The sequence below is a fragment of the Actinia tenebrosa genome, unplaced genomic scaffold, assembly GCF_029948245.1.
Source record: "Actinia tenebrosa isolate PJP-AT-01 unplaced genomic scaffold, QUT_ActTen_1.0 PGA_scaffold9__36_contigs__length_13948895, whole genome shotgun sequence".
Classification (NCBI taxonomy): domain Eukaryota; kingdom Metazoa; phylum Cnidaria; class Anthozoa; order Actiniaria; family Actiniidae; genus Actinia; species Actinia tenebrosa.
The window spans coordinates 12930043-12955502 of NW_028292586.1; the positions used below are offsets into that span (position 1 = coordinate 12930043).

Below are 25460 nucleotides of genomic sequence, written 5' to 3' on the forward strand. Positions count from 1 at the left end.
TGATGGTGGTGGTAGTAATAATGATGGTAATGATTGGTGATGATAAATGGATGATGATAATGTTGATGACTTATCGCTGAACTAAAACTATACTTTCCTCTGTTCTATCAGGTGGATGGTTTGATAAAAGATCTCAATGCAAGGATAGAAAACCTACAGAACGCACTTAAGCAAGCTAACGATCGTGCAAGACAGGTACGAATACAGTATATATATGTGACCATATAGATTGGGCTCTCATTTTGCATATATTGCATAAATAATATTCTTGTTTCGTAGATGGAGATGGAGAACGAAGACAAGGAGGCTAAAATACGTCAACTAGAAGATGATCTAAGAAGACTAAAGGACAACCTGGCAAGACAAGGAGACATGCAGAACGAAGTACTCATTTTGAAATTTATCGTTATAAATGCTCTGTTTCAAAGGACCACTTCGACGATACGGCGGCCATCTTGAATCGCAATGAATTATGGGGCGTCCAGGTGGCAAAACAAAACAAAGATAGCGAATAATATGTAGATTTTATTCATTCATTCGGTCTTATATTTCTTTATTCATTCATTTATTCATTTTTCGCCATACCGTTCTACCTGGGCTACCTGTTGTCAGATCGTGACCAAGTCATGTCATAACTCTGGCCACCTGTTCATCAAGCACCTCTCATCCAGCCACTTTACACCAACAGCATTTTGAATTTATCTTTTACAGCTCGCACGACAAAACGCCGCCCATGACAGAGAAGTTAAAGGGTTAGAAGACGAAATAGCAAAGCTAAGGGATCGAATAAAACAGATGAGAAACGCCATGGAACGAGAGGTCTTTATGAAATGTTTTTTTCTTCTTATCGTTTATTTCTCTAGCTCCTTTCTCCACAAAAACCTACTCTTCTTATTGACAGACATTAGGGTTGTTAGCAGTTTATCCAGATTTGTGTTTTGGGCCGGTCTATTAGTTGCGATTATTTGAATTCAAAACAAAATAATATCTTATTTGACTGTTTTCTCGGCTTTTCCGGTTTTCTTCCGCGCAAAAAGAAATCTTCTAGATTTCGATTCGATCGTGGAAAGAGGGCTGTAGGTTTGTTAGCCAGTGGCTATTAAGTGCTACCCTCGTAAAACAAGGATTACTCTTGTAATCATGTAATAACTGTTATTCCTATTCGATCGTGGAACAAGAGCAGCGTGCTTGTAAGCAGCAAGAGGTATCGGCCAATGATTGATATTATTTTTTATCTGTTGGCCGGATAGACTAAATAAATATATGATGTTTGCATAGCGTTGCTTGGTCTAGAGGAACAAACTTAAGTTACTTAACGGTTATCAAAGAGACCAGTGACTATTTTCCAACTCTGTGAGCTTGCCGACTTGCTGTAAAACCTTTGCAAGTTTCAGTGTATAAGGCCGGTTATCGAAATAGGGCTTCCTGTGGAAAAGTCTTATTTTTTTTAACAAGATGTTATGGTTTTTAGGTCGATAATGCTCGAGCGCCTTTAGAAAACAAGATTCGTGACCTGGAGGATAGATTAGACCAGCTACATGATCGATTAGCCAAGGCCAAAGCGGAAGCTGACAGGGTAAGGTTTACATCGCGTATTTTTATTTTTCTAATCATCGTTCCTTTCTCTCGTTATTATGCTAACGCGCGCGGGGTTGTCTTCGCGACAAAGTAGATTATGTTTAGTCGTGGACGTCAATCAAAGCGTTTCCATGACATCGTCGCGAAACATGCAACGTTTTCAAAGGCACGTGTCTATGGATGTCATGGAAACGCCTTGATTGACATCCGTGTAAATGTAGCTGAAAGCGACGGTTAATCGTACTATTCCGCGTGTGTTCTTGATAACGAGTTTAATATAAGATATAGGAAGTAGAATGTATTCCTATAGAATACTTATACATGTTTCTGTAATAGCTGAAGGGATTACACGATGATCATGCTGCTGCCAAGAAAGAACTCCAGGATCAGATAGCATCTCTTGCTGATGCTTTGCAAGATGCTAACGATCGGACGCAATACCTGGTAAGTTTTCATCAGGGAGGGTGGGGTTGGGTGGCTCCTCCCCTCCCCCCCCCCCTCCATTCAAAATAATTATCATACATGGATGGTATTATTTCTAAGTCCCAGATTCCATAATGTCTTGTGTTTCCAGGAAGATCAGCGCGCAAATGACCGACGCATGTACCAGGGTAGGATCAAAGAACTTCAAGATGAACTTGGACGCGCTAACGAGAGACTACAAAGAGCGCTGGCTGAAAACAACGACCAAGTATGTTTTATAGTGCAACACATTCTTTACCATTTTCTCCTTGCTTGCACAAGAATGCGTACGAAGAAAATTTAAGGCTACATACCACGTGATTGGTACCATGGTAACCATTTTGTCTGTCTTGTAGTTGGACAAAGAGCGCCAATCCAATGCAGATAAAGTCAGAGGACTAGAAGACGAACTGGATCGTTTGAAAAATCAACTGAGGAGAATGCGACAAAAAGCTGACGATGATGTAAGTGATGCGCAAAATAGATCTTTTGTATTTATGACAGACAGCAATGTGAATAATCCCATGCTTTTCCCAGTATTTCAATAAGTTTCATTTTCCATTCATTTTCACCAATTATTTTGGGATATATTTGTCTCGTTTGCTTGTTCCTTCAGCTTAGTAAAGCAGAGAAAAGAAATGCTGCGTTACAAACGTTACTCGACCAACAAAACCAGGCTCTGCAGGTACACGATAATAATAATAAAAAAAATGCACAGTAAAGCAAAGTCGGTCGACCTAGATTAACAACAAGCCATGATGCATAAAATGTGCACAGGAAGGGAAAACTGCAATACGCATGAAATTAGCATAATTGTTTGTCATCCCATGCTCCCCTTGAGTCTTAGCTTTAATGATATAACCTTTTTTTGAACCCGACAACGTTTTTTCAATTAGGTGTGTATATAAAGCGCCATTTCCGTTAGTTCAATGGCGCTATTACAATAAAGAGGCAATTTATTAAAAAAATCCAACCTGATCAAATCGTTACTATACCTAAAGTATCCAGGTCGAATATTATCCTTTGCTGTGCAGAATTTTCATCATCTGAATCGCTACTTGGTGTTCAAACACTGACCACCATTAGAAGCAGATAACAAGATTCAACGATGTTTATCAGATCATTAAAACACCGCAATTGTTTGATATTGTTTAAAGGAAAATACGCTCCGTGACCGTGCACACCAGGCAAGCGTCCAGGGACTACAGGACCAGATTGACGATCTGAGAAAAATGCTCAAAGAAGCTGAGAGCCAATTGCTCAAGGTATGTAGGTGTCAGCAGTAAACTAATCGAAGGCTGCTTTTTTTAAGCACCATTTTTGTTAGGATAGGTTTTGTTTACTTGCTTGGAAGACCAATCTATTGTCATTTTAATCATATGCATTGTTATTTAAACCAATTATAAAACTTGTGGTAAACGGTAAAGAACTCCCCTTGTGTCAGCAGTTTTTGGGGTTCTGCGATTTCCTTAAATTCCAACATTTCTTGAGGCGACCGCTTTCAATTTGATAGACGTGGACACCAATATACGAGAAAACACACGTGTCTCGAGTGGTTCGCTTGAAAATCTTTTCACACGATAGATATTTCGTAGACTTATTCCATAGTTTTTGCTCCCGGCCTTTGCGGGGTTGTAGTCGCTACTAGCGTGTGAGTGATGTTTAGAATCGACAAAATGTGAGCGAAAACATCGACTGTCCAGCCGCTACCTCGTTCCTCATTCTCACCAGAGAAATCTTTATTCCTTATTTTATACGGTAACTTTGAGCTAATTCTAGCTCCACCACAGCTAACGTAGCCATGGAAATACTGAGCGTGGTTACCCTGTGTCCTTATTTATGCATCATAACGATATTATTTCAAGGAATGTAGTCAGGCCTGGAATATAAAGGTCACGCTCATTTCCAAGACTGGTTTGGCGTCTGATCTCCAGACAACAACTCCCACAACTCTTTCCAACATGAAATCGTTTGTCGATGATCTTAAGAAGGAAGTCCAATGTTCTTTGTGTAACGATACGCTTACAGAACCCAAGATCTTGCCATGTTTTCACATATTTTGTAAGTCTTGCATAAAAAAACATGCCAAACTGATCGAAGGAGTCAACATCTTCAAGTGTCCAAAATGTAAATCAGAAACGCCTCTGCAAGAAACAAGCTGTATCGAAGATCTACAGCCATGTCTAGTATATGAAAGAATCGTGAAGGGTCTGGCGTTAGTAAAAGGAAAAAAGGTTTGCTCCGTTTCTAAGAGTCATTCTTCAGCTTCTTGGTATTGTTTTGATTGCGATCGCTCGATGTGTGTAGAATGCGAGAAAAACCATTCATTATTTATCAAAGATCACAAGGTCGTACGTCTGGCTGATTTGAAGAAAGAAGATCTTGAGTTCATAATAACAAGAGAAAATCCTTGTAAAACTCACTCACCTCACAGGCTAGAGTTGTTCTGTGAAGACTGTGAAGACATGATTTGTGTGACATGCTGGAAAGACGATCACAAGGATCATAAGACAATGTCTTTAGATAAGTTTGCTTCAATCAAGAAAGATGTATTGTCAAAGCATCTGCAGGTACTAGAGCATTTGAGATTAGATGACAAGGAGAAGCAACAACAAGAAAAGATTGCTACCACAATCAAACAACAAGGAGAAAAAGCAAAAACAGAAGTCAAAGAAAAAACCGAGAAGATCATTGAAATTCTACGAGAAAGTGAACGAGAATTGCTGAGACAAATCGACGAGAAGTTGGACACAGCCACAACAAACTTGAATGTAATTCATCATATTCCAGCCGTCAAGGAACACATCAAGAATGTGATGGAAAGAGGACTGGCAAGTGAAATGATGAACATTCAAGAGACACAATGCTCGGAGAAATTCATCTTCAACCACATTCCACTGTCCTATCGAGTTGAGTTCATTCCTAATGAGCAGCTTGTGCAAGAAGTGAATTCAGGGCTGGGAGAATTACTTACTTGTTTGAAAACGGACTATAGGAAGAGCACTGTTGAGATGAAATCTGAGATAGAAGCTTTAAAGAAAGGAAAGCTGGTATGCATAACTAAAACCTCGACAGGAGAACGCAATCATGATCCAAGGGATGTTATAGACGTTCAAATCAAGCCTGAAGAAAATGTGAAAATAGAAAAGAATTATTTGACAACTAATGGTAAAGTAGAAGTTGAATTCATGGCTAAAGTAGCTGGTCGTTTGACAGCAGAGGTTCAAGTGAATGGGAATCCTGTATCTAACAGTCCACTAGTATTTAATGTCAAGCCACAAGAGATGAGAACAACAGGACAGTTTAACACGAAAGGTGTAAATATAGAATCTAGTAATTTGACAGGTATAGTATTTAACAGAGATAATAGTAGGATCGCTGTTGCCAATAGGTCTTCTGACTGTGTTCATGTATTCACCACTGATGGAAGTCTCTTACTGACGTATAGTAGTCAAGGTAGTGCACAGGCACGACTGTCTCGTCCTGTAGGTTTAGCATTTCTGAACGATACAGATTTAGTCATAGCAGACTCTTGGAACCATAGATTATGTATAGTAAACACTACGACAGGGACATTGGTAAAGACCTTTGGTAACCAAGGTAACGGGGATGGAGAGTTTCGTAAACCATGGGGAGTACACGTTGATGACGATGGTAACATCATTGCGTGTGATACTGATAATCATCGTGTTCAAGTCTTCACAAGAGACGGTGACTATCAATATCAGTTTGGTTTGACAACACAGGACAAGTTTACTCCATCTGATGTGATAACACATGATGGACTGTTTTACGTCAGTGATTATAACAATCACGTTATTCATGTATTGGAGAAGAAAAATAAAGTACCGACTAGAATATCAACGATTGGTGGTAAAGGCAGTGCTGATGGTCAGTTGAATAGACCAATGGGCCTGGCTATTGATAATGACCATCATCTACTGGTGTGTGATAATGGTAATAACCGCGTACAAAAATTCACATTGGATGGTCGTTTTGTTGGAAGGACTTGTGATGTAATCAACAACCCTAAATATATAACTGTCTTAAAAGATGGTCAGTTATTAGTTAGTACGGGGGATTCCGGTGTGCTGTGTGTTAAGTAGAACTTGCTATTATTAATGTATATATATATAGCACTCATTATACTTATAACATTATTGATCAATAAGTTGTATCTTAAGGCGCGATTACACGGACCAATTTTCTCTGCTACTTTTCTCTCACAACAGCTTTGCGACACAAGTTGCACGAGTGTTTACATGTTGCAACGGAGAAGCAAACCAAAAGTATGGAAACGAATTCCAGTTTTTGCAACGATTGCTGCAACTTGTCTCACGACATTTTTTTTCAAATTGCGCTGTATGTTATATGCTGCACTGCTTCATGCAATTTGTGTCGCAACGCCGTTCCTTTTGTTGTTGTGTCACAACATCAGACAATCCGATATCATAAATACTATCAAATTATCTTTCAAAGTTTGTACATATTTTATGAGTCTTTTAAGAGCACTTATCACTTACGATTTAGCCCTTCTTTGGTCAGGTTAATGAGATTATACTAGAGTGCATACCATATATCCGTGAAAAACTTAACTAACAAAATTGTACAAATTAGTGTAAAGTTTTGTAGGTCTACTGAAGTCTACTGAGGTGTACTGGACTTACTAATTCGTGCAAATTTGTTCAATTTCTTACGAAGTCTTTTTACGGATATATGGTCTGCACTATACCATATGGTATTTACTATAAACTTGTTATACCCATAATGCATTATGGTTATGGTAGGTCTCGCGTTCTGTTGCTATGACAACCTAAAAACCCTTAAAATATGAAAGTAATTGAATATATTACAAGGCTAGCTTCGATCTGACAAGCAATGACGAAAAAGAAGTGTAAGGTTTGATTACAATAAACGATTTTTCTTCGTTTTTCTTCGTTTTTTATTACTGTTTTTATTGCTACGCGCTAATCGAGTTTCATCAATACACTGTTATCAATCAAATGCATAATTAGAGTACATAAAGGTACATGGGACCGTGCGGAGGTACATGGGAAACTATACTGTAACGGTCGTGACATGGAATAGGCAATACACTGCCGTCAATCAAATATATTTAATGTAATGTGTGGATAATATTTAATATTTTAAAAACATTTGGATTTGGAAACCAATTACTGAAACGATTAATTTGACAAAAGTTGTTTTTCGTGCACTTTAAAAGAAACCTTTCAATGTTTTGATGAAAAAGCCTTTTTTTCGATGCCTTGCAGGACAAGTATGAGAAAGACCTTGACGCATTGCGTGCTGATCAGAGATCAATGGCTGCTCAGGCTGCTGCGGCAAAGGAGCTCGCAGATGCACAAAAACAGGTACATGGATTTAATAGATGATTCGTGCATCATTTCTTGGCTAATGACTCAGTGTCTTTTCCGCCCCAACAGATTGCGAGACTACAAGCCTTTTTGGCTGGCAGAGATGAACATTTACAAGAACAGTTGAAAAAAGCATCCAAAGAAGACCCATTATCAGGTTAGTGTTGTTGTTACCTATACTAGAGGGGTTTTCGTATGAGTGGGAAACGACACGGCAAAAAGCCGTAGCAACGCTTTGTGACTCGATGAATTACTGGAAGACAATGGGAAACCATTTAAATGTTATAGCACGTCGTACCGTGTAAGTACTCTTAGTCAGAACTGTATGTTTCGCACTCATACGACACCAGATCTAAACCTTTTTGAAGTGCATCTTGTAGTTACTGAGAAGATTTTCCATATATTTTAGGTACGCAGAGAGAAGAGATCAGTAACCTCGCATCAGCTTTATCGCAGCAGAACGCCGAGCTTGAACGACTAAAACACGAGCTGTCTCGTCTGAAGAGGTCCCCAGGAGATCAGATATATTCTGTTCCACATGGTGAGTAGGAAAGAATGGGATGATATTATGTCCCGTCTCTTTTTTTTGATACATTTTCATCCTTTCGCACTTCAGGACCTACCCTCCCCTCCCTGGTTGACGAGATCGACGCACTGAGAGCAGTGTTACACGACCGAGAACGTCAAATCGAGGCTTTAACACAGGGATACCAACCAGGTGTAGGTAATGCTATGGGAATCGAAAGAACTGGAATAGCAACCACGCCTGGAGTTTTGGTTAAGGGCCTGGTGAACAGTCAAGGAGAGATACATCACCATCATCATTTCAAAAAATCTGCAAAAGGTAAAAAATCGTAAAACTATAAATAGATTTTAATTTTAAAGCTCTTGAAATCCTTTGGGATTTTTTCATTTTTGTTTGGGGGGGGGGGGGTGGGGAAGATATGGGTGGCTCTAAAACTTTCAGTGTTCAACGGTCCTTTGTTTGTGAATCTGGTCTAATTTCTAAACGGCTTTTTTTCTTGGATTTTCTCAGTTTGAATATAGCCAACAATGATGCCTTTATTTTTAGGTGGTACTCGATCTAAAGGCACTACAGTACCAAATATGGAGTTACCAACAAGCCCTACAGTATTGGGAGCCTCAGTTGTCAGCCCCGGCGTATATGGACCTTCGGTTCATCATCACCACTACGATGGTGTTTCAGAGGACAAAACAAAACGAAGGAGAAAAAAAGAAAAGATGGATGACCCGTTTTGTAACGTGCCCGAACACGGAGACCTGGTAATAGTCACGTGATACCTCCATATTTCTCTGTTTGGTTCATTTTTAAGGGTATCCACTGTTCAATTAATGTGGGTTTTATGTTTTTGTGTAATTGAACACGGAGACCTGGTAATCCAAATCAGCTGGTGCATTTTTCGTGGTTTCTGATGTTTAATGTGGTGATTATTGATTTATGGGAATTTCTTTTTTGGGAATTTTTGTCCCTTTTTTTCTTTCTTTTTTCATTGCACATGAACTATTTATGAATGCAAATATTTCGATTTTTCAGGACTATGAAGTGGGACTTCTTGAGGGAATGTTGACTTCTACCAAACAGCAATCAGCTCAGGTGAGTTGGGTACCCTGTGGAAAGACATATAGCTCTTATTCAATGCGACGAAACGAAGTCCGTGCCGTAGGTTATGACCAAGTTTTCAGTTTTCCATCTGCCTTATGACCCAAGTGCTTTGCGCGCGGGCCATGAAAAAGTGGGGAAATCGAGAGAGAGCAAGGAGGTTAATATTATATGTTTATTTATATTCCAATTATTGGGCTTGTGGTCCGTAACGTAAGTTATGGACCGCAAATTGGCCAATGAAAGCGCGTGAAATTACCTTGCCATGTACTTTTACTAACAATAGAGCATGGTTACTTTGGTGATTATATATGTGTTTGTATACATTTTTGGCTTGAAAGTAAAAACATTGCATTACAAGTTGCAGTAAAAGTTGCATCGTGCAATAGGGCCTGTACGGTTTTCAAACTCATCATCGAATTTTCTTTGATATTTGATCCAACCAGTAGATAAACATTACATTAGTTTGCAATGCTAATTCCTGCTCTATTAAATTACTATTTACACAAGCTTCCCTTACATCTTCACCTTCTTTGTTTCAACCCGGACTGACTTCAAAAGAAACTACCTTTCCCTTTTGTCTGCGTGCAGCCTCCTCAAACAATCTTGTCCAAATATCTAGCTATGACAAAGGCCGCGGTCACACTGGGGCCACTGAATAGGCTTGAGATGGGTTTCTTTTGATTATGATCTTAACAATCTTAAGACGGTATTAAGAACAAAGTGGTCACATTAGATAAATGGCTTGTCTTATTATAGGTTAAATAAACATAAACCTTTGCGAATCACCTAAGGTTATTTCAGTTCATGCTCCCGACATGAACATTTATCTTTTGTTGTTTATCTGGCGTACGATTGTAACTTCACGTGAAAACCAAAGTTTGCGTAGACGTCAAACAAGAAGGCGAATATTTCAAGTACTACAGCAACATTTTGCTTATCGTAGGCAGCGTTTATTGCAGAACACAGCAGCATTCGTATTTCTGCAACTGTGTTATCAAAATTTAACTAGACGCCATGAGAGGCGATTTTGGACTTTACCTCGGCCACAGATTGGCTGGTTCGAAGTACAGCTTAACAACGCCTCCCAAACCATGTACTGGAAAGAACATTTCCGTATGACAAAAAATACTTTCGAAGAGCTTGTTGCTCTAGTCGGTCCCGAGCTAGAGCGAGAGAATACACGATTCAGACAAGCTGTACCGGTTAGCAAGCGTGTAGCCATGATAACTTTTAAGCTTCAGGTAAAAAACGCGGGAAAGTGCCGAAGTGAGTAATGATCAGATGAACAAACTACTCTTCGCTCATTGGCCAAGATGTTATTCCTTCATTAAAGCGTTTACTTAGCTCGTTTCTAACCTCCTAAGAACTAGTCTTAACTTAAGCTTCGGAACTTTTGTAGTTTTATTTGTTTTCGCCTCGGATTACATGAAATCTCATAATCGAGGTAAAGGTCGGTCACACATGCATTTCTGTATAGAACAGGTTAAACAAACAAGTGTTATTTATTTAGCCAGCATTTAAGCTCCAGTGTGACCGCGGCCAAAATGTTTTTACACGAAACTTAACACTCAGAAGTGACATCTTCCTTGGTGCTCTTATCTTTCAAATGTTGACCTCTCATGAACCTTACGAGTAGTTTCCAATCAATAAATAAGTCGGAAATGCTTGGGCAGTCGGTTAGTCCGTTGCTTAGAGTTTCATTGGGTAGAATTTAGGTTTTTAAGTTGTAAGATGTCCACGAAAGAAGTTAGATTTCATGAGAGTACGTCATATGTACCTGTTAAAAAGGTTGGTGTCGTTGTTGTGTATTCTAGGATGAGTTAATTAGATCTAATCTACATCGTGGTTTATATTGTCTTATCTCGTAGGACCAGAGGGATTCACTTCGGAATGATTTACAGAATCTCGAAGACGAGGTAGGTTTATAAAATCGTATCCTAAAATAACTATAAATGCCGAAAATGAAGGTTAAAATTTATATTTCTAGCACGATTTATGGTTGTGTTTTGTCGTTCCCGCCAAAACTGCCTCGCACGACGCGTCTGCAACTGAGACCTGACATGTGTCTTCCAACCTTTTATAACTAATTTTTAACATTAAGAGACACAATTTCTGTAACTTCGCTAATTATAGCTTGAATTTAAAGTAGTAAAGCGATTTGAAAAGCATTTCTAAGGATCATTCAGTTGTTGTTATATGTACCAGACTTTATAGCATTGCATGTTTTATCTGAATCAATCGAAAAAAGATTGTCAGAAAAACGTGAGAGATAGTTATCATTTACGCATGATACGTGGTATTGTCTAAAAACGTGGCGTTGATAACTGAGTAGTGTGTTTATTACTCTTAGTTTTAAAATTTCTGAAGAAATTACCAAAGTTGACAACCAAAGAATGCAGTAAATCAATGCTGGAATGGAGTGGAATAACAATGTATTATATTGTATTATATTGTCTGTCTGTCACATACCTCACCACCAGACCGACGGACTCACAAAGTCTTGTCTGTCTGTCACATCCCCTCACCACCAGACCGACGGACTGACAATGTATTGTCTGTCTGTCACATCCCTCACCACCAGACCGACGGACTGACAATGTATTGTCTGTCTGTCACATCCCTCACCACCAGACCGACGGTCTCACAAAGTCTTGTCTGTCTGTCACATAACTCACCACCAGATCAACAACTGTCGTTCTCTGCTCCTCTTTCATCTTTCAATAGACTGATTTAGCATCGGGACGGCGACGCCGAAGACGACGTGACGGCGCGCGGTATGGACTGGGTTCTAGGACGGCAAGACGGCGTGAGTATACGTGATTTAGCTAGCATGACGAAGACGTGACGGATACAAGAGAAAATACAAATGGCGTCGGTTTGTTTTTGTTGTGGTTTATTCTCAAAAAAAATAAAAACACTCCTATAAAAGTCAAAGCAACTACAGTACAGTAACGTATTTAAAGTTATGGCCACAGGTGGCGGACTTCAGGTTGTCAGAGAAGCCCTTTTGCTTGCTTTCGACCAAAACATTATCGACGAGTATGAATTTGCTCTTCTCTACAATGCCAATTCCTCTAGAGAAGTATTTCCTTATTGGAAATTTGGTAGATTTGATATGGATGATTGGGATGATACTGAATGTCGAACAGAACTGCGATTTGCGAAGAAAGATTTGAATGGCCTGATTGAAGCACTTGGATTTCCTCCAAAGTTTGTATGTTGTCAGCGAACAGTATGTAGTGATGTCGAAGCCATTTGTGTGCTTTTGAAAAGGCTTGCTTTCCCTTGTCGATACAGTGATATGGTGCCCAGATTCGGAAGAAATCCTAGCGAGTTGTGCCTTATTTTTAACACGGTTCTGGATTTCGTTTATGACAGCCATCACCATCGCCTTTCAGACTGGAATCAACCAATGTTACAACCACAGAAATTACAAGAATATGCTGAAGCAATTCATCGACGAGGTGCTCCGTTGTCTAACTGTTTTGGATTCGTGGATGGAACACTTCGCCAGGTTTCAAGGCCAAAGCGTAATCAAAGAGTTCTCTACAATGGCCATAAAAGAGTTCACGGCATAAAATTTCAAAGTGTGGTGACACCAAATGGGATGATTGCAAACATGTGTGGACCATACGAGGGAAGGAGACACGACAGCACGATTCTACAGGAATCCAACATGCTAACAGAGCTGAGGCGTATTGCCTGGGTAAATGGAGAACCACTTTGCCTTTATGGGGATCCAGCATACCCATTAAATGTGCATCTCCAGACTCCATATAGGGGAGCACATCTAACCAACGATATGGTGTTGTACAACAAGGCAATGAGTGAGGTCAGAGTTTCAGTGGAGTGGATGTTTGGGAACATTACCAACTATTTCAAGTTTGTAGACTTTAAAAAACAACTAAAAGTTGGTCTTAGTGCTGTTGGAAAGCTCTACCTCGTAAGTGCTTTGCTGGAGAATGCAAGAACATGTCTATATGAAAATATAGTTTCCCAGTTTTTTAATTTACCACCTCCTACCCTACAAGAGTATTTCCAGTAGTTATATATAGCAGTTGTTTTAAGTTGTAGCATTTGGTTAAGTTTCAATCTATACATTTACATTTAGATAGATCCAAATGCCACGACATGAAATAACTGTTTGCAGGTAATAGAGTATAACTTTAATACAGACTACAGTAAAAACTCCATTTGAGAACCAGTTGATAATGTCAGAATCACCAGGCTGAAATTTAACATGAAAAGTGATACATTTCTTAAGTATGCTTAAAGTGGATATCAAAGATTTTTTATTATGTTCAAAATCACTTATATGTGAACAGTGTTGTAGTATGGTTGCATTATTTTTGTATTTCAAATTTCCTTTTTGGAGATATAAACATTTGAAATATCAATATGTAAATAAAATGAGACCATGTAAATTCAATTATCATTGATATGCTGTACACTTTAAAGCATAAAGCTTTGGCAATGTGCAAAGCATGTGCTAAGGATCTAAGAATTTTTGTTTTTGGCTGGTAAATTTAAGAACCTGTTATGGACCTACTCACCTGATTTGTCACTAGATTCCAAATATTTAAGAACCATAACAACCTGACTTGGAAAAGTAGTGGAGGTTATTATATGCGGGACTTTTTACTGTATCTGCTATTACCTTATGAAAGTGTGATGTTTTATCAAAACAATTCGGTTTAATTTACACAAAGAATCGTGTTTATTTGTGGGAGGAGGATAAAACAGCAAAAACACAAAAACTGCAAAAATTGAACTCGGAAATCAGAACTGGGAAAAACAGTTAATAAAATGTTTGAAAACCAGGTACATCAGAGCTCCAAATTCTTATTGTTCTTAATCACTTCGTCCCCTTATGAGGAAACTGTGACATCTAGGGAAAATAGGGCAAATGAAATGTAATGCTTTACATGTTTTTTTTTCTCAAGGATAGTCAAATAACATTTATTATCATTCAAATTATTTTTTTAATGGAAGACACATGAATAGCATTTGTTTGACATTACAAACTTGACATTGCAATACATTTGAAAGTAAATAATTTATTTATCTTTTTTTTGTTATTGCATTCTACTTTATTCAAAATGTCAAATATATTTATAGGTTCATAAATTCCCAAAGTTGTAAAGATATTGAATATAAATGTACCTGCACAATAAATAATTAAGAAGCCTTTTGTGCCACGTGGCATGAAGTACATACAGGTGAAAGGTAATATATAACTGTATGATATATAAATAATTATAAATATGAATATATATATATATATATATGTATATATATAAACCCACAAACTAAAGAGAAAGGGAACTTAGGCTACAATAATATTAGTCCCTTTTTTGTGAACTTGAATGACCTAGCTGCTGTATCACAGCCAGCATCTGTTGTTGCATCATGAGAAATTGCTGCTGTTGCTGTTGTTGTTGTGCCTGCTGCTGTTGCTGTTGCATTTGTTGAGCCATTTGCTGTTGCATCAGCCTTGTTTGCTCCTGCTGGCTTTGTTGCTGCAATATGAGCTGCTTGGAAAGATCTTTCTGCTGCACCCGCAGAAGTTCTAGTTCTTCTTTTTTCTGTCTTGTCTCCTCTTCCTTCAATATTTTGTCTTCTATTCCCTTCTCTCTAAGCCATTCAAGTGTATCAGATGAAGACCTTCTCTTTACTTGCTCTGGTTTTGTGGCATCATCTCCAGCATCGTGATCCGCTGCAATTCTTTTCCTTGTTTGCCCAAACCTCTCCATAGCCTTATCCCTCATATCTGTAGCCTTGAGTTTGTCTTCTTCATTCAATTCCTTCTTCTTTTCACTTTCTTCCTCGCATCTCTTGTCTGTACTGTCTGCAATTTCTGCCAGTTCTTCTAATATTTCTTCGATTTCAGTTGGCTCTTGTCCTCCACCACCACTTTCTTTCTTTTCTTTTGCATTTTTCTTTTGGAGTCTTTTTGATAGGATAGTATACTGGTCTCTTACTGATCTCGCATTTATTTCAAAACCTGGCTGTGCATTTAATTCCTTGGCAACGGTTTGCCAGGTTTTGCCTCTTTCCCTGCTACCAAATTTATGTACAAAAACTCCCTCTGCTGCGATCACCCTCAACATCATCAAGTCTTTAGTTTCACCCCAAGTCATTACTGACCTATAAAGAAAGATAGAAAAATATAAGCCAATTATAAAACAGCTCATGACGTTTTTGTTGATCATGAGATAAAAGTGTAGTGTTATAATTGTATAGTACCATTGTATATATTGCTATTATATTATACTTAGATTACTTAATATTTTATGAGCTTATACTTAATTATTTTGTTTTTATAATATAATTTCTGTTATTATATAAACAAATTTAAATGGTATTTCTAATGATTATTTTTGCATGAGGTGTTTACATTGTAAATAATATTAAATTTGTAGTCTTATTATGCAGTGAGCCTTACTTTTTCTTTGATTCAGCTTCCATCCTATTTCTTCGTTTTTACCTATTACAATGGGCTATTATAATGGAAAATGAGAAAAATTAGAATTACAAAGTTTAATCTTATATGACTAAAATATCGATAAAAACAGTCCTCTTGACACATCACTGGAATGAAAAAACAACGAGGAAGATGTGATAAAATATGAATATTTATAAAACTTTAAAGCACAACATTAATTGTTGTTGTTGTTATAAATAGTAATAACCTTGATAAGCTAGTACCTAGTCGAGTTGTTCTTTAAAATTTCTTCATTAAAACAATTCAAAAACAATTTCCAGGGGCAACAGTTTTATTACACCGGTAACTAGAAGCTGTGACATTTCGCTAATTAGCTTGATAGTAAGCTTATCCACGTATTTTCTTTCCATTTGTGAAGTAAAATGAATTGTAGACGAATTGAATTATCTAGTGAACTAATTGGCAAGTATTTTAAGTCAAGCATTTGCTTAATTATATCACCTTCTAGGCTATAAAAGTAAATTAAAGACTACTTACTTTTCACGTTTTCTTCGCGACGTCAAATGACTGCAAACGCCGTCCTGAACGGGACGTGTAGGACGTCGCTTCGAAAACCGGAAGTTAAAAACCGCTAGTTCCAGTCCATACCGCGCGCCGTCACGTCGTCTTCGGCGTCGCCGTCCCGATGCTAAATCAGTCTAATGTTATCCTCACCCCACCCCTGTAATTTTGACATGCTTTTAGCAGACTAGGCGGCCTATGAACTGGATGTTTTCATCTTGCAGGTCCAAGGTGCATTGAGGAACCGTGCCGTGAACAAGCGAAATCAGCAGCACTCTCTTGATGCTACACTAGCGGTAAGTTGCTTCAAGTTCAAGGTTGCTACAAAACTACAATAGTACCTATATTAGGCAGCCACCATCTAGTAACCGTTAAGCAGCCGCTAAATAGAGGTTGGCCGCTTGATAGCGTTTCTGCTGTATCAACAACAAAATAAACAACGACAGCTACTACCATCACAGCAACATGCAAAACAACGACACAACACATGACGCTATGGCTCACCTGAATTTACTGATAAAATGAAGGAGATTTAGATGAATATTGTTGAACAGCCCGAAATCACAAATGAGTTACGCAAAGTTGTACATTTTCACGGCTCGGCATCACTCAGAATCGACTCAGAATCGGGATTAACATAGCCATGTTTTTTTTGTTCAGAAATTTCAGGACCACCTGTTGACGATAATAGACCACAAGACTCACCTTTTACAATGATATATGTTATACTGAATTAAACAGTTAGGCCAGTTAGATAGTTTACCATGGGGTGGTTCCCTGGGCTCCTGAAGTCCTTCCATGTCCAACTTCAGCTTGAGTTGGAAGGGAGAGCTTCAGAGCCTTGGACAACTATCCACTGACCATTTAGACATGATGATGATCCTTGACAGACAGACAGACAGTGAAACAGACAGACAGACAGTGAAACAGACAGACAGACAGACAGTGAAAAAGACAGACAGACAGACAGAGAGTATAGGCAGACAGAAATATGGTAATTGACCACAAATCATTTTATTTCAGTTACCTATTTTTCTATTGGTTTTTAATTTATTTTCTCAACAAATGAGTTTTTTTAATATTTGTAAAAGTTGCTTCTTAGTATTTATTTTGCTTAATATATCAGGATTATTATTTTTGTTTTTATATTATTTTTATTACTTATTAATGTGTACCAGATGTATTTTCTTATTCCATAATATATTAACGTTGATTTGATAAGAGTTGTATGGTGGCTGTATGGTTGGTTATGTGTGGTAAAGTGTGATGTGGTGTGATGTGGTGTAGTGAGGAATGATAGGGTGGGGCGTGTTATGGCGCAATAGTGTAGTGTGATGTGGTGTGGTGTAGTGCGGTATGATAGGGTGGGGTGTGTTATGGCGCAATGAGGCTAGCGTGACATGGCAGGGTGGGTACCGTTATGGTAAGGTTGGGTATGGTAGGAAATTGTATTAGGGTTGGGTGTGTTATGCTGTTTTCTAAGATGCTGTGGTTTAACATTAAGTCCAATTCTAACATCTAAGATACATTTTCTAATCAGTATAATGTTGTATAATAACTGATTCACTACTTCGGCTAATGAAGGTCATAGAATCTTATCGTTTCAATTTAACCCACACTAACTCCCAAGTTTTGACTGGTATAACGCTTCTTGTCCATGTGTAGTCAATGTTAACTTATTCAGTTTTACCTCGTTTAAAGAAACTGAAATACAAACCTCTCCCTTGTCGATAATTATGTCAAGTTAGGAGCTTGGGATCTACCTAAACTAAGCTCCAAAATTCCATGCAGATATTTACACCCAGTGTTTCTAGGTACGATGTTTAACCAGTCAGCTTCTATAGCCTTCATAAGCCGATGTAGTTCTTTTCGAGCGTGTTATTGAATTATAAAAAATGTACTTGAAATGAGATGTAAATAAATATTAAACGAATACTTGTTGTCAGCGGTATTTTCTTTGCGCATGCGTGTCTGTACTCTTGGCATGTTCGAAGGAGCTAGTAGAAGCTGATTGGTTACGTTCAAGTAGGTAAGAACTGTAATGTCAATTTTTTTCTCTATTTCTATTATCATCATCATCATCATTTTTTTCAATTTCAGCACAATTTATTTATGCCTTGGTCAAAGGGAGACTGGTAACGACCTCGTAGCGCATAGGATTGTGGAAAATATTAATGGAACAAGACTAAAGGCTCAACGTGATCTTGTGTCCCTCAAATCAGTCCCACAATCGGATGTGCTACGAGTCGTCGTAGTTAGCTACTTGTTCGTTAATAGTCTTTTTTTGTACTGCATAGTCCAAAATAAACAGGCAAAGCTACCAGATTACGTGACAAGTGGCCATGACATTTACCCTCCTCCTGCCCCTCCCCCTCCCTCTGCGTCTTCAGAGTCTATTATTTGCTCTCATCATTGTTTTGTTACATCATATGTTGTTTGATCTTCACAGGGCCTGGCTGACCAAGGACTGCAGACGCAAGCTGACGTGATCCCACCACAAATACATACGGGACACGTATTACCACCACAATATCTGCAGCCAAGGTACGAAATTCTTCGTTTGTACTTAGCATCATCGCGGCCATAATGTTCGCAAACTATCAATAGCAAGGCTTTTCATATTTCTGGTATCATCTTATGTATATACTCAAGTGTAACTGGCCCCTGTAGTACGAAGAATGGATAGCGATATCCGACGAATAAATCTTATCCAGACTAGATGAAGAAAAAGATTACTTATAAGGAAATGACGTGATATGATATGTAAGAACATGACGCCAAGTGCCCAAGCTGAAAGTGTTATTCCTGCAGTATATTGGTCCACTGACATTGCGTATTTTTGTCTTATTAATGAAATAGTGAGACTAGAGTGAATGACTCAGGACGTCCAGAACCAATCTCATCACCAGTTGATCTGTTGAAAACTGAAAGTGTTATTCCTGCAGTATATTGGTTCACTGACATTACGTATTTTTGTCTTATTAATGAAATAGTGAGACTAGAGTGAATGACTCAGGACGTGCAGAACCAATCTCATCACCAGTTGATCTTCAGGCCAGGAGAGATTACCAAGTGAATGAACTTACACACATCGAGAACTTGCTAAGAACACGACGCATGGAGTTAAAGGAGGTGACCGCAAGCCTTGGTGATCGCAGACTTGAATTAGAGAACGTAATTGAGCAGGTCAGTGGATGATGGTTATGATGATCGCATTTATTATGGATGGCCGGTGAGGATGATGGTGATGATGGTAATGATGATGATGGCTGATGAATGATGGCTGATAAATGAGGATGATGGTGATGATGATGATGGTAATGATGATGATGGCTGATGAGTGATGGCTGATGAGTGATGGCTGATGAATGATGGCTGATGAGTGATGGCTGATGAATGATGGCTGATGAGTGATGGCTGATGAATGATGGCTGATGAGTGATGGCTGATGAATGATGGCTGATGAGTGATGGCTGATGAATGATGGCTGATGAGTGATGGCTGATGAGTGATGGCTGATGAATGATGGCTGATAAATGATGATGATGATGATGGTGGTGGTAATGATGGTTATGCGGATGATGATGATGATGATGATGAATGATGATGGTAGTGATGATGGTGATGATGATGAAAATGATGATGATAATGAATGAAGAAGGTGCCATGATTATGAAGATGAAGGATAAAGAAGATATCTTCGTCTTGGTTCTTCAAAAAAATTTCTTCTTTCTAATACATCTATGGAGTAGTCCATCTTAGTATCCCAAACAAAACCAAGGATTTTTTCTTTTCACTGACGGCAGTTCAAACGTGGAGAGGAACGCCTTCGTCGTGCCGAAGATGATGCGAACCACATCGAACAACGTGCATCCGAGACATCCAATGAACTGATAAGGGCTGGTAACCAGTTGATGAGCTTGGAGCTCAGGTCCAGAACTATGATGGACAAAATCGAACACTTGAACCTGGAAACTGAAGAAAAGACCAAGAGGACGGCCGAAAAGGAACAAAAATGTCATGAAGTAACCAAAAAGTTAGAAAATCTAAACAAAGAGATGGAAGAGAAGAAAGAAGAAGTTGATAAAATGGAGAAAAAACTGAAAGAAGTTCAAGAGAGGCTCAAGCTGACACTAAGGTATTCTAATTCCTAGGAGAATTAGTATAGGAAATCGCACGATCTCGAGTACAATTTGGAAGGCGAGTGCAATTAAAGAACATTCAAAACATTACGAGTGTCTATTAATTCCAAATTGTACGAGAAGATCGTGCGATTTTTTGTTTATAGTTCACTCATCAAAATTTCAGTAAAAAATGCGAAGCGACGCCGTTCATCTTTGTCTATTTGGCGGCCAATTTCCAGTCCATCGCGCAACTGAAATGCATAAAAAAGATTAGTTCTTACGGCTTTATAAATTTATTTATGTTTTATTAAGTACAAAATGATAGAAAATAATTGTTTTGGCCGTGTTGCCATAGCGACTTAATTCGGTACTCCTACGGAGTACAATACTCCCTTTGCTAGATCGCGTAAGACCGCTGGAAAAAGATATTGGGGCGCGCTTCGATAACTTGGAATCGAGGCTATCCCTGTATACGAACTCATCTCTCTGTGACAGATATAAGAGGTTTTTAGTATTAGTTGCTGTTAAGAAAGCTTTTTGATCGTTTCAACGACTTATGGAGGTAAATAATACTAACAAGAAAAGGCAAAGAAGCCGAGGAAAGCAATGTGCAGCAGCAGCTTGCAATAGCTTTGAATACTTGAACGATGGAAGCCGTTCAAACATTCGGTTTTTCCAGTTCCCAGCGAAGGTATCTTTGCGAACTCGCTGGTGCAACTTGATCAAGAGGCAGCATGGGAGAGATGGATTTTATGTTAAGCCATCTACAGTGGTCTGCGATAAACATTTTCAGCAAGAAGACATTTACAAACCTCCAGGAGGAACGCGACATAGGTTACGGCCAGGTACGTGAGCTAAGTGATTATCGATCAAGCTGGATTTACTTTGTTTGATTGTTTCATTCAAAATGCTTACTGCATGCATGGAGCCTATGTAATGGCTTATAACATGTTCTTTCAGTCAAATGATAAGTAAAAAGTCAGATACATTAAATTCTACTTTCCTTGTGCCCATTATAGACTAGCTCGAACCTAGTAGCTTACTCAAAACTCGTTTCACTGTTTAAAATTACCTATTTATCACTATCGTTTCACTGTTGTTGCAGGTGCAGAGCCATCGATTTTCGAGTGGTCACCTCAACCCAAGAAAAAGACAAGAAGAGTTTTGACAAGAAGAGTGTTAAAAAGTAAAGAAAATGTGTCACCAAAGCCTCAAGAACAAAGCGTTTACATTGACATTGAAGAGAAAAAGGACCTTGAAGAGAGCCCCAGTGAACCTGCAGTAAATGTATGCGAGACTGACGAAACTGATATGCCTCAGGTAGTTACATACAAACTATTATGAATGTTTTTTTTCTTTTGCCCAAAAAATATACCCTTGGTATTATGGGTTTACCTTGCGAGTATAAAACTAATAAGTCTCATTTTATGTTGCACTGATAGCAGCACAGAATGCCATCCAAGTGCTCAAATATAAATGTTTGTAAAACTTATAAATGTGTTGTGCTGTTTTAAATAACTACCCATAATGTTATTGTTGTTCATTGCTATATTTATTATTATATATTTATGAGAGTAAACTTGACAAAAAACTTTCTTGTTGTATTGCAGGTACAAGAAAAATCCACACAGACTGACTGGTCATTTGATTTTCCATCATCTTCAAAGAATAATGACCATGATTATGCCTTCACCTTTACTCAAACACCTAAGTACCCTTGCGAATACCAACAGACTATGCAGGAAAGGCTAGAAGTCAAGTCAGAGATGTTGAACAGTCTTAGGGTTAAAGTGGGAAATTTACAGAAAGAACTTGATGACTACAAAGAAAGGGAATTCAGCCTTCAGAAATTTAAAGATGATGACTCTGCCATTCAGTTTTACACTGGATTCCCCAACTATGATACACTTGTGCACTTTTTTAATTACATTGAACCAAAACTTGAAAAAATGCAGTATTGGGGCAGTGGTGATGTAAAAGATTCCCAGACATATCAAGAACAAGGCAAAAAGAAACCAGGTCCCAAAAGGAACATAACATTTATAAATGAGTTTTTTATGGTATTAGTTAGACTTAAAGTTGGTCTTTTTGTCAGGGATTTAGCTGATAGGTTTAACATCTCTATGGGTCATTTTTCCAAGATTTTTTGTACCTGGATAAATTTTTTATATTTTGAATTAGACCAGTTATTTCCATTTCCTTCTCAAAGTGCAGTGAGAAGAAATATGCCAGAGCAGTTTGCTCTGTATCCAACAACAAGGGTAATAATTGATTGTACAGAGATATTTGTGGAGGTTCCCTCTTCTATGACAGCGCAATCATTAACATGGTCGAATTACAAACACCACAACACTTTTAAAGCTTTAATTGGTATTTCTCCAAATGGTCAAGTAACCTTTGTTTCTAAACTGTGGGGTGGAAGGGTTTCAGATAAGTTTATAACTCAGCAATCAGGCTTAATCCAATTTCTTAATACTGGGGATAATGTCATGGCTGACAGGGGGTTTGATATTGGAGACATCTTACCTCAGGGAGTACATTTAAACATTCCTCCTTACAAAGGTAGTAGAAATCAGCTTACTGCTGAAGAAGTTCAAGAGACAGTGCATATTGCATCTGTACGCATTCATGTGGAGCGAGCAATAGGGAGAATAAAGGGATATCATATTCTTGATGGGACCCTGCCTTTAAGTCTATCTCATGTAGCTAATCAGATATTTACTGTTTGCTCCTATCTAACTAATTTTTTGCCACCTTTACTCCCACCAAAATGTATCTGATTAATAATGAGATTATTATTAAGATAATTACAAAAGTATTTTTCTACTATAAAAGTCTTCGAATGACTATTTAGCTATCAAGTAACCAAGAACTTTTTGTACATTTCATACAAATCATGTATGTAAGATTTAGTAATAAAAATACAGTGACTTGTTTTGTCCAAAAACGTTTTTCTTAAAAACAAACCATATGTTGATAAAAATTTGTGCAAAATTGTTAATAGCCTGCAGTCAGTATACCCACAAAATACATGTACATGTAACTACTGACTGCACTTTAACTATATTTTACAAGGCTAAACACTTCTTTTGGCCTTTTGTGTCTTCTTGAAACTTTTCCAACCACCATGCTTATAAAGTGGGATGCCATGCTGAACTCTTCTTGTAAACACTTCGGGGAGAAATGCCCTTCGATAGAAGTATTCGATCCTTGGTAGAACAAAACTAAACCACCACTGTCTATCAAAGTATACTCTTTCAATGTTCAAGTTTGCTGGACCAAACCAAACTACAAAATCAATCCATTGTAGCTCACAGACAAACATTTGTCCCTGGACTTGATAGTAGTATTGATGACCATGTTTTAGTTTAGGAACTTGACCGTCTCGTATTGATAAACAGAAGTTTTTGTCCTGGCATGCTTCTTCAACAGACATTCCTTTCTTCGAAAAAGGACATTTCACTTCTAATCCACCCTGCTTCTGCCCATTAGCATTCTGGTCGAAAACCATTCTGTCAAGGCTTGCCCCATATCCTGGCCTGACTTTTGAAATAATTGTTCCTACTTCCCAGACTTTCAAATTTGCATTCCCCTCTCTAGCTTTCACTGCAATGTAGTCTTCAACTGCAACAGATTCATGCAACTGTCCATATTCAAGTGCTGGAACAGGCTTTCTGACATCAGGGATATACATCATCCTCTTTAGCAGCTTATCAGGTTCTGACGTCCTGACTGCTGCAGATTTGAAATTTGAAGCAGTCAGTTTAATCCTCTTTAATTCCCGCCAAGATGCATTTGCACTCTGTCCTCTTGTCATCCTCTCAATTGTTTCTATTTCATTGTCATCAGCTTTCTCAGTATAAATGTCAATCATTGACTTAAAATTCATAGTTGAAATGTCATAAAAATCATTGAATGGCAACTCAATATCTTGTTCTATTTCAATATCTGGTGCACTTTCAGGAACTGACTCACAAACATTGTCAATAATCAAATTCTCATCATCAACTTGCAGAGGCTTGATATCATGAAACAAGAAAAATGAAGAGCTTTGCATAGATTGAGCAAGATTGGAACACAGTGTTTCAAGTCTTCCTGTGTTTATTTGTCTGTCATCTGGAGCCCTTGGATCATACAGGCTGTTTTTTGCTTTTTTTCTTGCTTCTTTTCCAAAGCTATACTTTGTAATTACGATGTCATCCACTGGCTTAGGCTGTATCCGAACATTTCGAGGTACATTCCAACTACATAGCCTTGATGTGCATGACACTGGCTCACAGCTTTCCTTCAAACCTCTATGGGAGAAGTCTTCCATGGCAAATAAGACCCCACCAACATGATTACAATGGCCACGACCATGTACACCCCTCCCTGCTGGGCACATACAAGCAGCTTTTAAAACATCTCCAAGATGAGTGAAAGAGATAATGGCCTTGTATTTCTCTTGCTTCATGGAAGCCAACACTTCTGCTTCGACATACGTAACTCTCGTAGAACAACCGACTCGAATGTCTTTGATATGTCCCTCTTTAAAAAACTGATACGCTTTGAGTTTTTTGTAAGCTGATGTCTGAATAGATGTGTGGTTATACTTGGATGTCTTGGTTACAAGGTAATCGTAAAGCTGCACAAGGTTAAACGTGGGTAGGTTTCGTAAGTCCTTGCTCCACTGGCAGTGTGAACATTCACGCGATAGCTTTTCGTAGGTTGTTTCTTCGTTGCTTTTAGTGTTTGATACGATATTTACTAATGCTTGCTCTCTGGCTTGCGGTTTTACATAATGATCCTTGGTCTCAGCATCTCCTTGTAATCTTAAATCTTTCCTTTGGAAAGTTGTGTGACATCGAATCACAAGGTCAGACTTGTTTCCACTCGACGTCTGATTTTCACGACGTAAAATCTCGCGTAATTCCTTGACAGTAAACTTTTTTAGCTCATCAAGCGATGGAATGGTTTCCATTGAATTAGTTCACTTAAAAATTTCAAATAAAATCACCGTATTACTGACTTTTGCTACTACTTGGAATAAAAAACACACTCGTTGATAAGGGATTGTTGTTGTTGTCACGCCAGCAATACAGGGATAGCCTCGTTTTCGCGTTAGAAGCGAACACGCGGCTTAGAGTCCAGCGGTCGCTAACCGAGAACTCGAAACTGGAGTATTAACGCTATAATTGTACTCCTCTCGACCAATCAGAGTCGAGTAATTTTGTTGAGTGTACTATAAAGGTGGTATTAGTCCAGGGGACAACAAAGCCATGCACGACCAGAATGGCTGAAGACGGCGTATT

General features: G+C 38.4%; 6 protein-coding genes across 7 annotated transcripts in view; 4 read left to right on the forward strand and 2 right to left on the reverse strand.

The window, feature by feature from the left end:
* Positions 1-25460, forward strand: part of LOC116293801 (uncharacterized) — a 59504-nt gene that overhangs the window by 8335 nt on the left and 25709 nt on the right. The window contains exons 16-36 of the mRNA XM_089024547.1: positions 112-195; positions 280-384; positions 712-819; positions 1472-1576; positions 1915-2022; positions 2153-2269; positions 2397-2504; positions 2657-2725; positions 3198-3305; positions 7314-7412; positions 7485-7572; positions 7825-7956; positions 8032-8259; positions 8488-8699; positions 8971-9030; positions 10908-10955; positions 16270-16341; positions 16706-16759; positions 18495-18589; positions 19039-19231; positions 19852-20183. Coding sequence (XP_088880673.1) covers positions 112-195; positions 280-384; positions 712-819; positions 1472-1576; positions 1915-2022; positions 2153-2269; positions 2397-2504; positions 2657-2725; positions 3198-3305; positions 7314-7412; positions 7485-7572; positions 7825-7956; positions 8032-8259; positions 8488-8699; positions 8971-9030; positions 10908-10955; positions 16270-16341; positions 16706-16759; positions 18495-18589; positions 19039-19231; positions 19852-20183 — 2525 coding nt within the window. The remainder of the gene's footprint in view (positions 1-111; positions 196-279; positions 385-711; positions 820-1471; positions 1577-1914; positions 2023-2152; positions 2270-2396; positions 2505-2656; positions 2726-3197; positions 3306-7313; positions 7413-7484; positions 7573-7824; positions 7957-8031; positions 8260-8487; positions 8700-8970; positions 9031-10907; positions 10956-16269; positions 16342-16705; positions 16760-18494; positions 18590-19038; positions 19232-19851; positions 20184-25460) is intronic.
* Positions 3968-6934, forward strand: LOC116293791 (protein PML-like). Its single transcript, XM_031701264.2, has one exon. The coding sequence runs from the start codon at positions 4002-4004 to the stop codon at positions 6144-6146; it is 2145 nt and encodes a 714-aa protein (XP_031557124.2). The 5' UTR covers positions 3968-4001; the 3' UTR covers positions 6147-6934.
* Positions 11885-13358, forward strand: LOC148904886 (uncharacterized). Its single transcript, XM_089025233.1, has one exon. The coding sequence runs from the start codon at positions 12005-12007 to the stop codon at positions 13082-13084; it is 1080 nt and encodes a 359-aa protein (XP_088881359.1). The 5' UTR covers positions 11885-12004; the 3' UTR covers positions 13085-13358.
* Positions 13375-16191, reverse strand: LOC148904887 (uncharacterized). 2 transcript variants are annotated; one of them, XM_089025235.1, is made up of 3 exons: positions 16022-16191; positions 15485-15539; positions 13375-15186 (listed from the first exon to the last, which is right to left on the reverse strand). In XM_089025235.1, the coding sequence occupies exons 2-3, from the start codon at positions 15505-15507 to the stop codon at positions 14382-14384; spliced, it is 828 nt and encodes a 275-aa protein (XP_088881361.1). In that variant the 5' UTR covers positions 15508-15539; positions 16022-16191; the 3' UTR covers positions 13375-14381. The 2 variants fall into 2 exon arrangements, with proteins under 2 accessions (XP_088881361.1, XP_088881360.1); XM_089025234.1 differs by lacking the exon at positions 16022-16191 and having other exon boundaries at positions 15485-15994.
* On the forward strand, positions 20561-23103 carry LOC148904888 (uncharacterized). Its single transcript, XM_089024817.1, has 3 exons — positions 20561-21014; positions 21275-21489; positions 21780-23103. The coding sequence occupies exons 1-3, from the start codon at positions 20726-20728 to the stop codon at positions 22947-22949; spliced, it is 1674 nt and encodes a 557-aa protein (XP_088880943.1). The 5' UTR covers positions 20561-20725; the 3' UTR covers positions 22950-23103.
* On the reverse strand, positions 22518-25323 carry LOC148904889 (uncharacterized). Its single transcript, XM_089024816.1, has one exon. The coding sequence runs from the start codon at positions 25127-25129 to the stop codon at positions 23246-23248; it is 1884 nt and encodes a 627-aa protein (XP_088880942.1). The 5' UTR covers positions 25130-25323; the 3' UTR covers positions 22518-23245.

Bases quoted from the DNA above. Each gene is read 5' to 3' on its own strand.
- LOC116293791 (XM_031701264.2), top strand. From the start codon at position 4,002: ATGAAATCGTTTGTCGATGATCTTAAGAAGGAAGTCCAATGTTCTTTG.
- LOC148904886 (XM_089025233.1), top strand. From the start codon at position 12,005: ATGGCCACAGGTGGCGGACTTCAGGTTGTCAGAGAAGCCCTTTTGCTT.
- LOC148904887 (XM_089025235.1), bottom strand. From the start codon at position 15,507: ATGGAAGCTGAATCAAAGAAAAA. The intron at 15,187-15,484 runs GTAAGGCTCACT...CTTTCTTTATAG, and splicing joins GAAGCTGAATCAAAGAAAAA to GTCAGTAATGACTTGGGGTG.
- LOC148904888 (XM_089024817.1), top strand. From the start codon at position 20,726: ATGGAGGTAAATAATACTAACAAGAAAAGGCAAAGAAGCCGAGGAAAG. The intron at 21,015-21,274 runs GTACGTGAGCTA...CTGTTGTTGCAG, and splicing joins GCGACATAGGTTACGGCCAG to GTGCAGAGCCATCGATTTTC. The intron at 21,490-21,779 runs GTAGTTACATAC...GTTGTATTGCAG, and splicing joins ACGAAACTGATATGCCTCAG to GTACAAGAAAAATCCACACA.
- LOC148904889 (XM_089024816.1), bottom strand. From the start codon at position 25,129: ATGGAAACCATTCCATCGCTTGATGAGCTAAAAAAGTTTACTGTCAAG.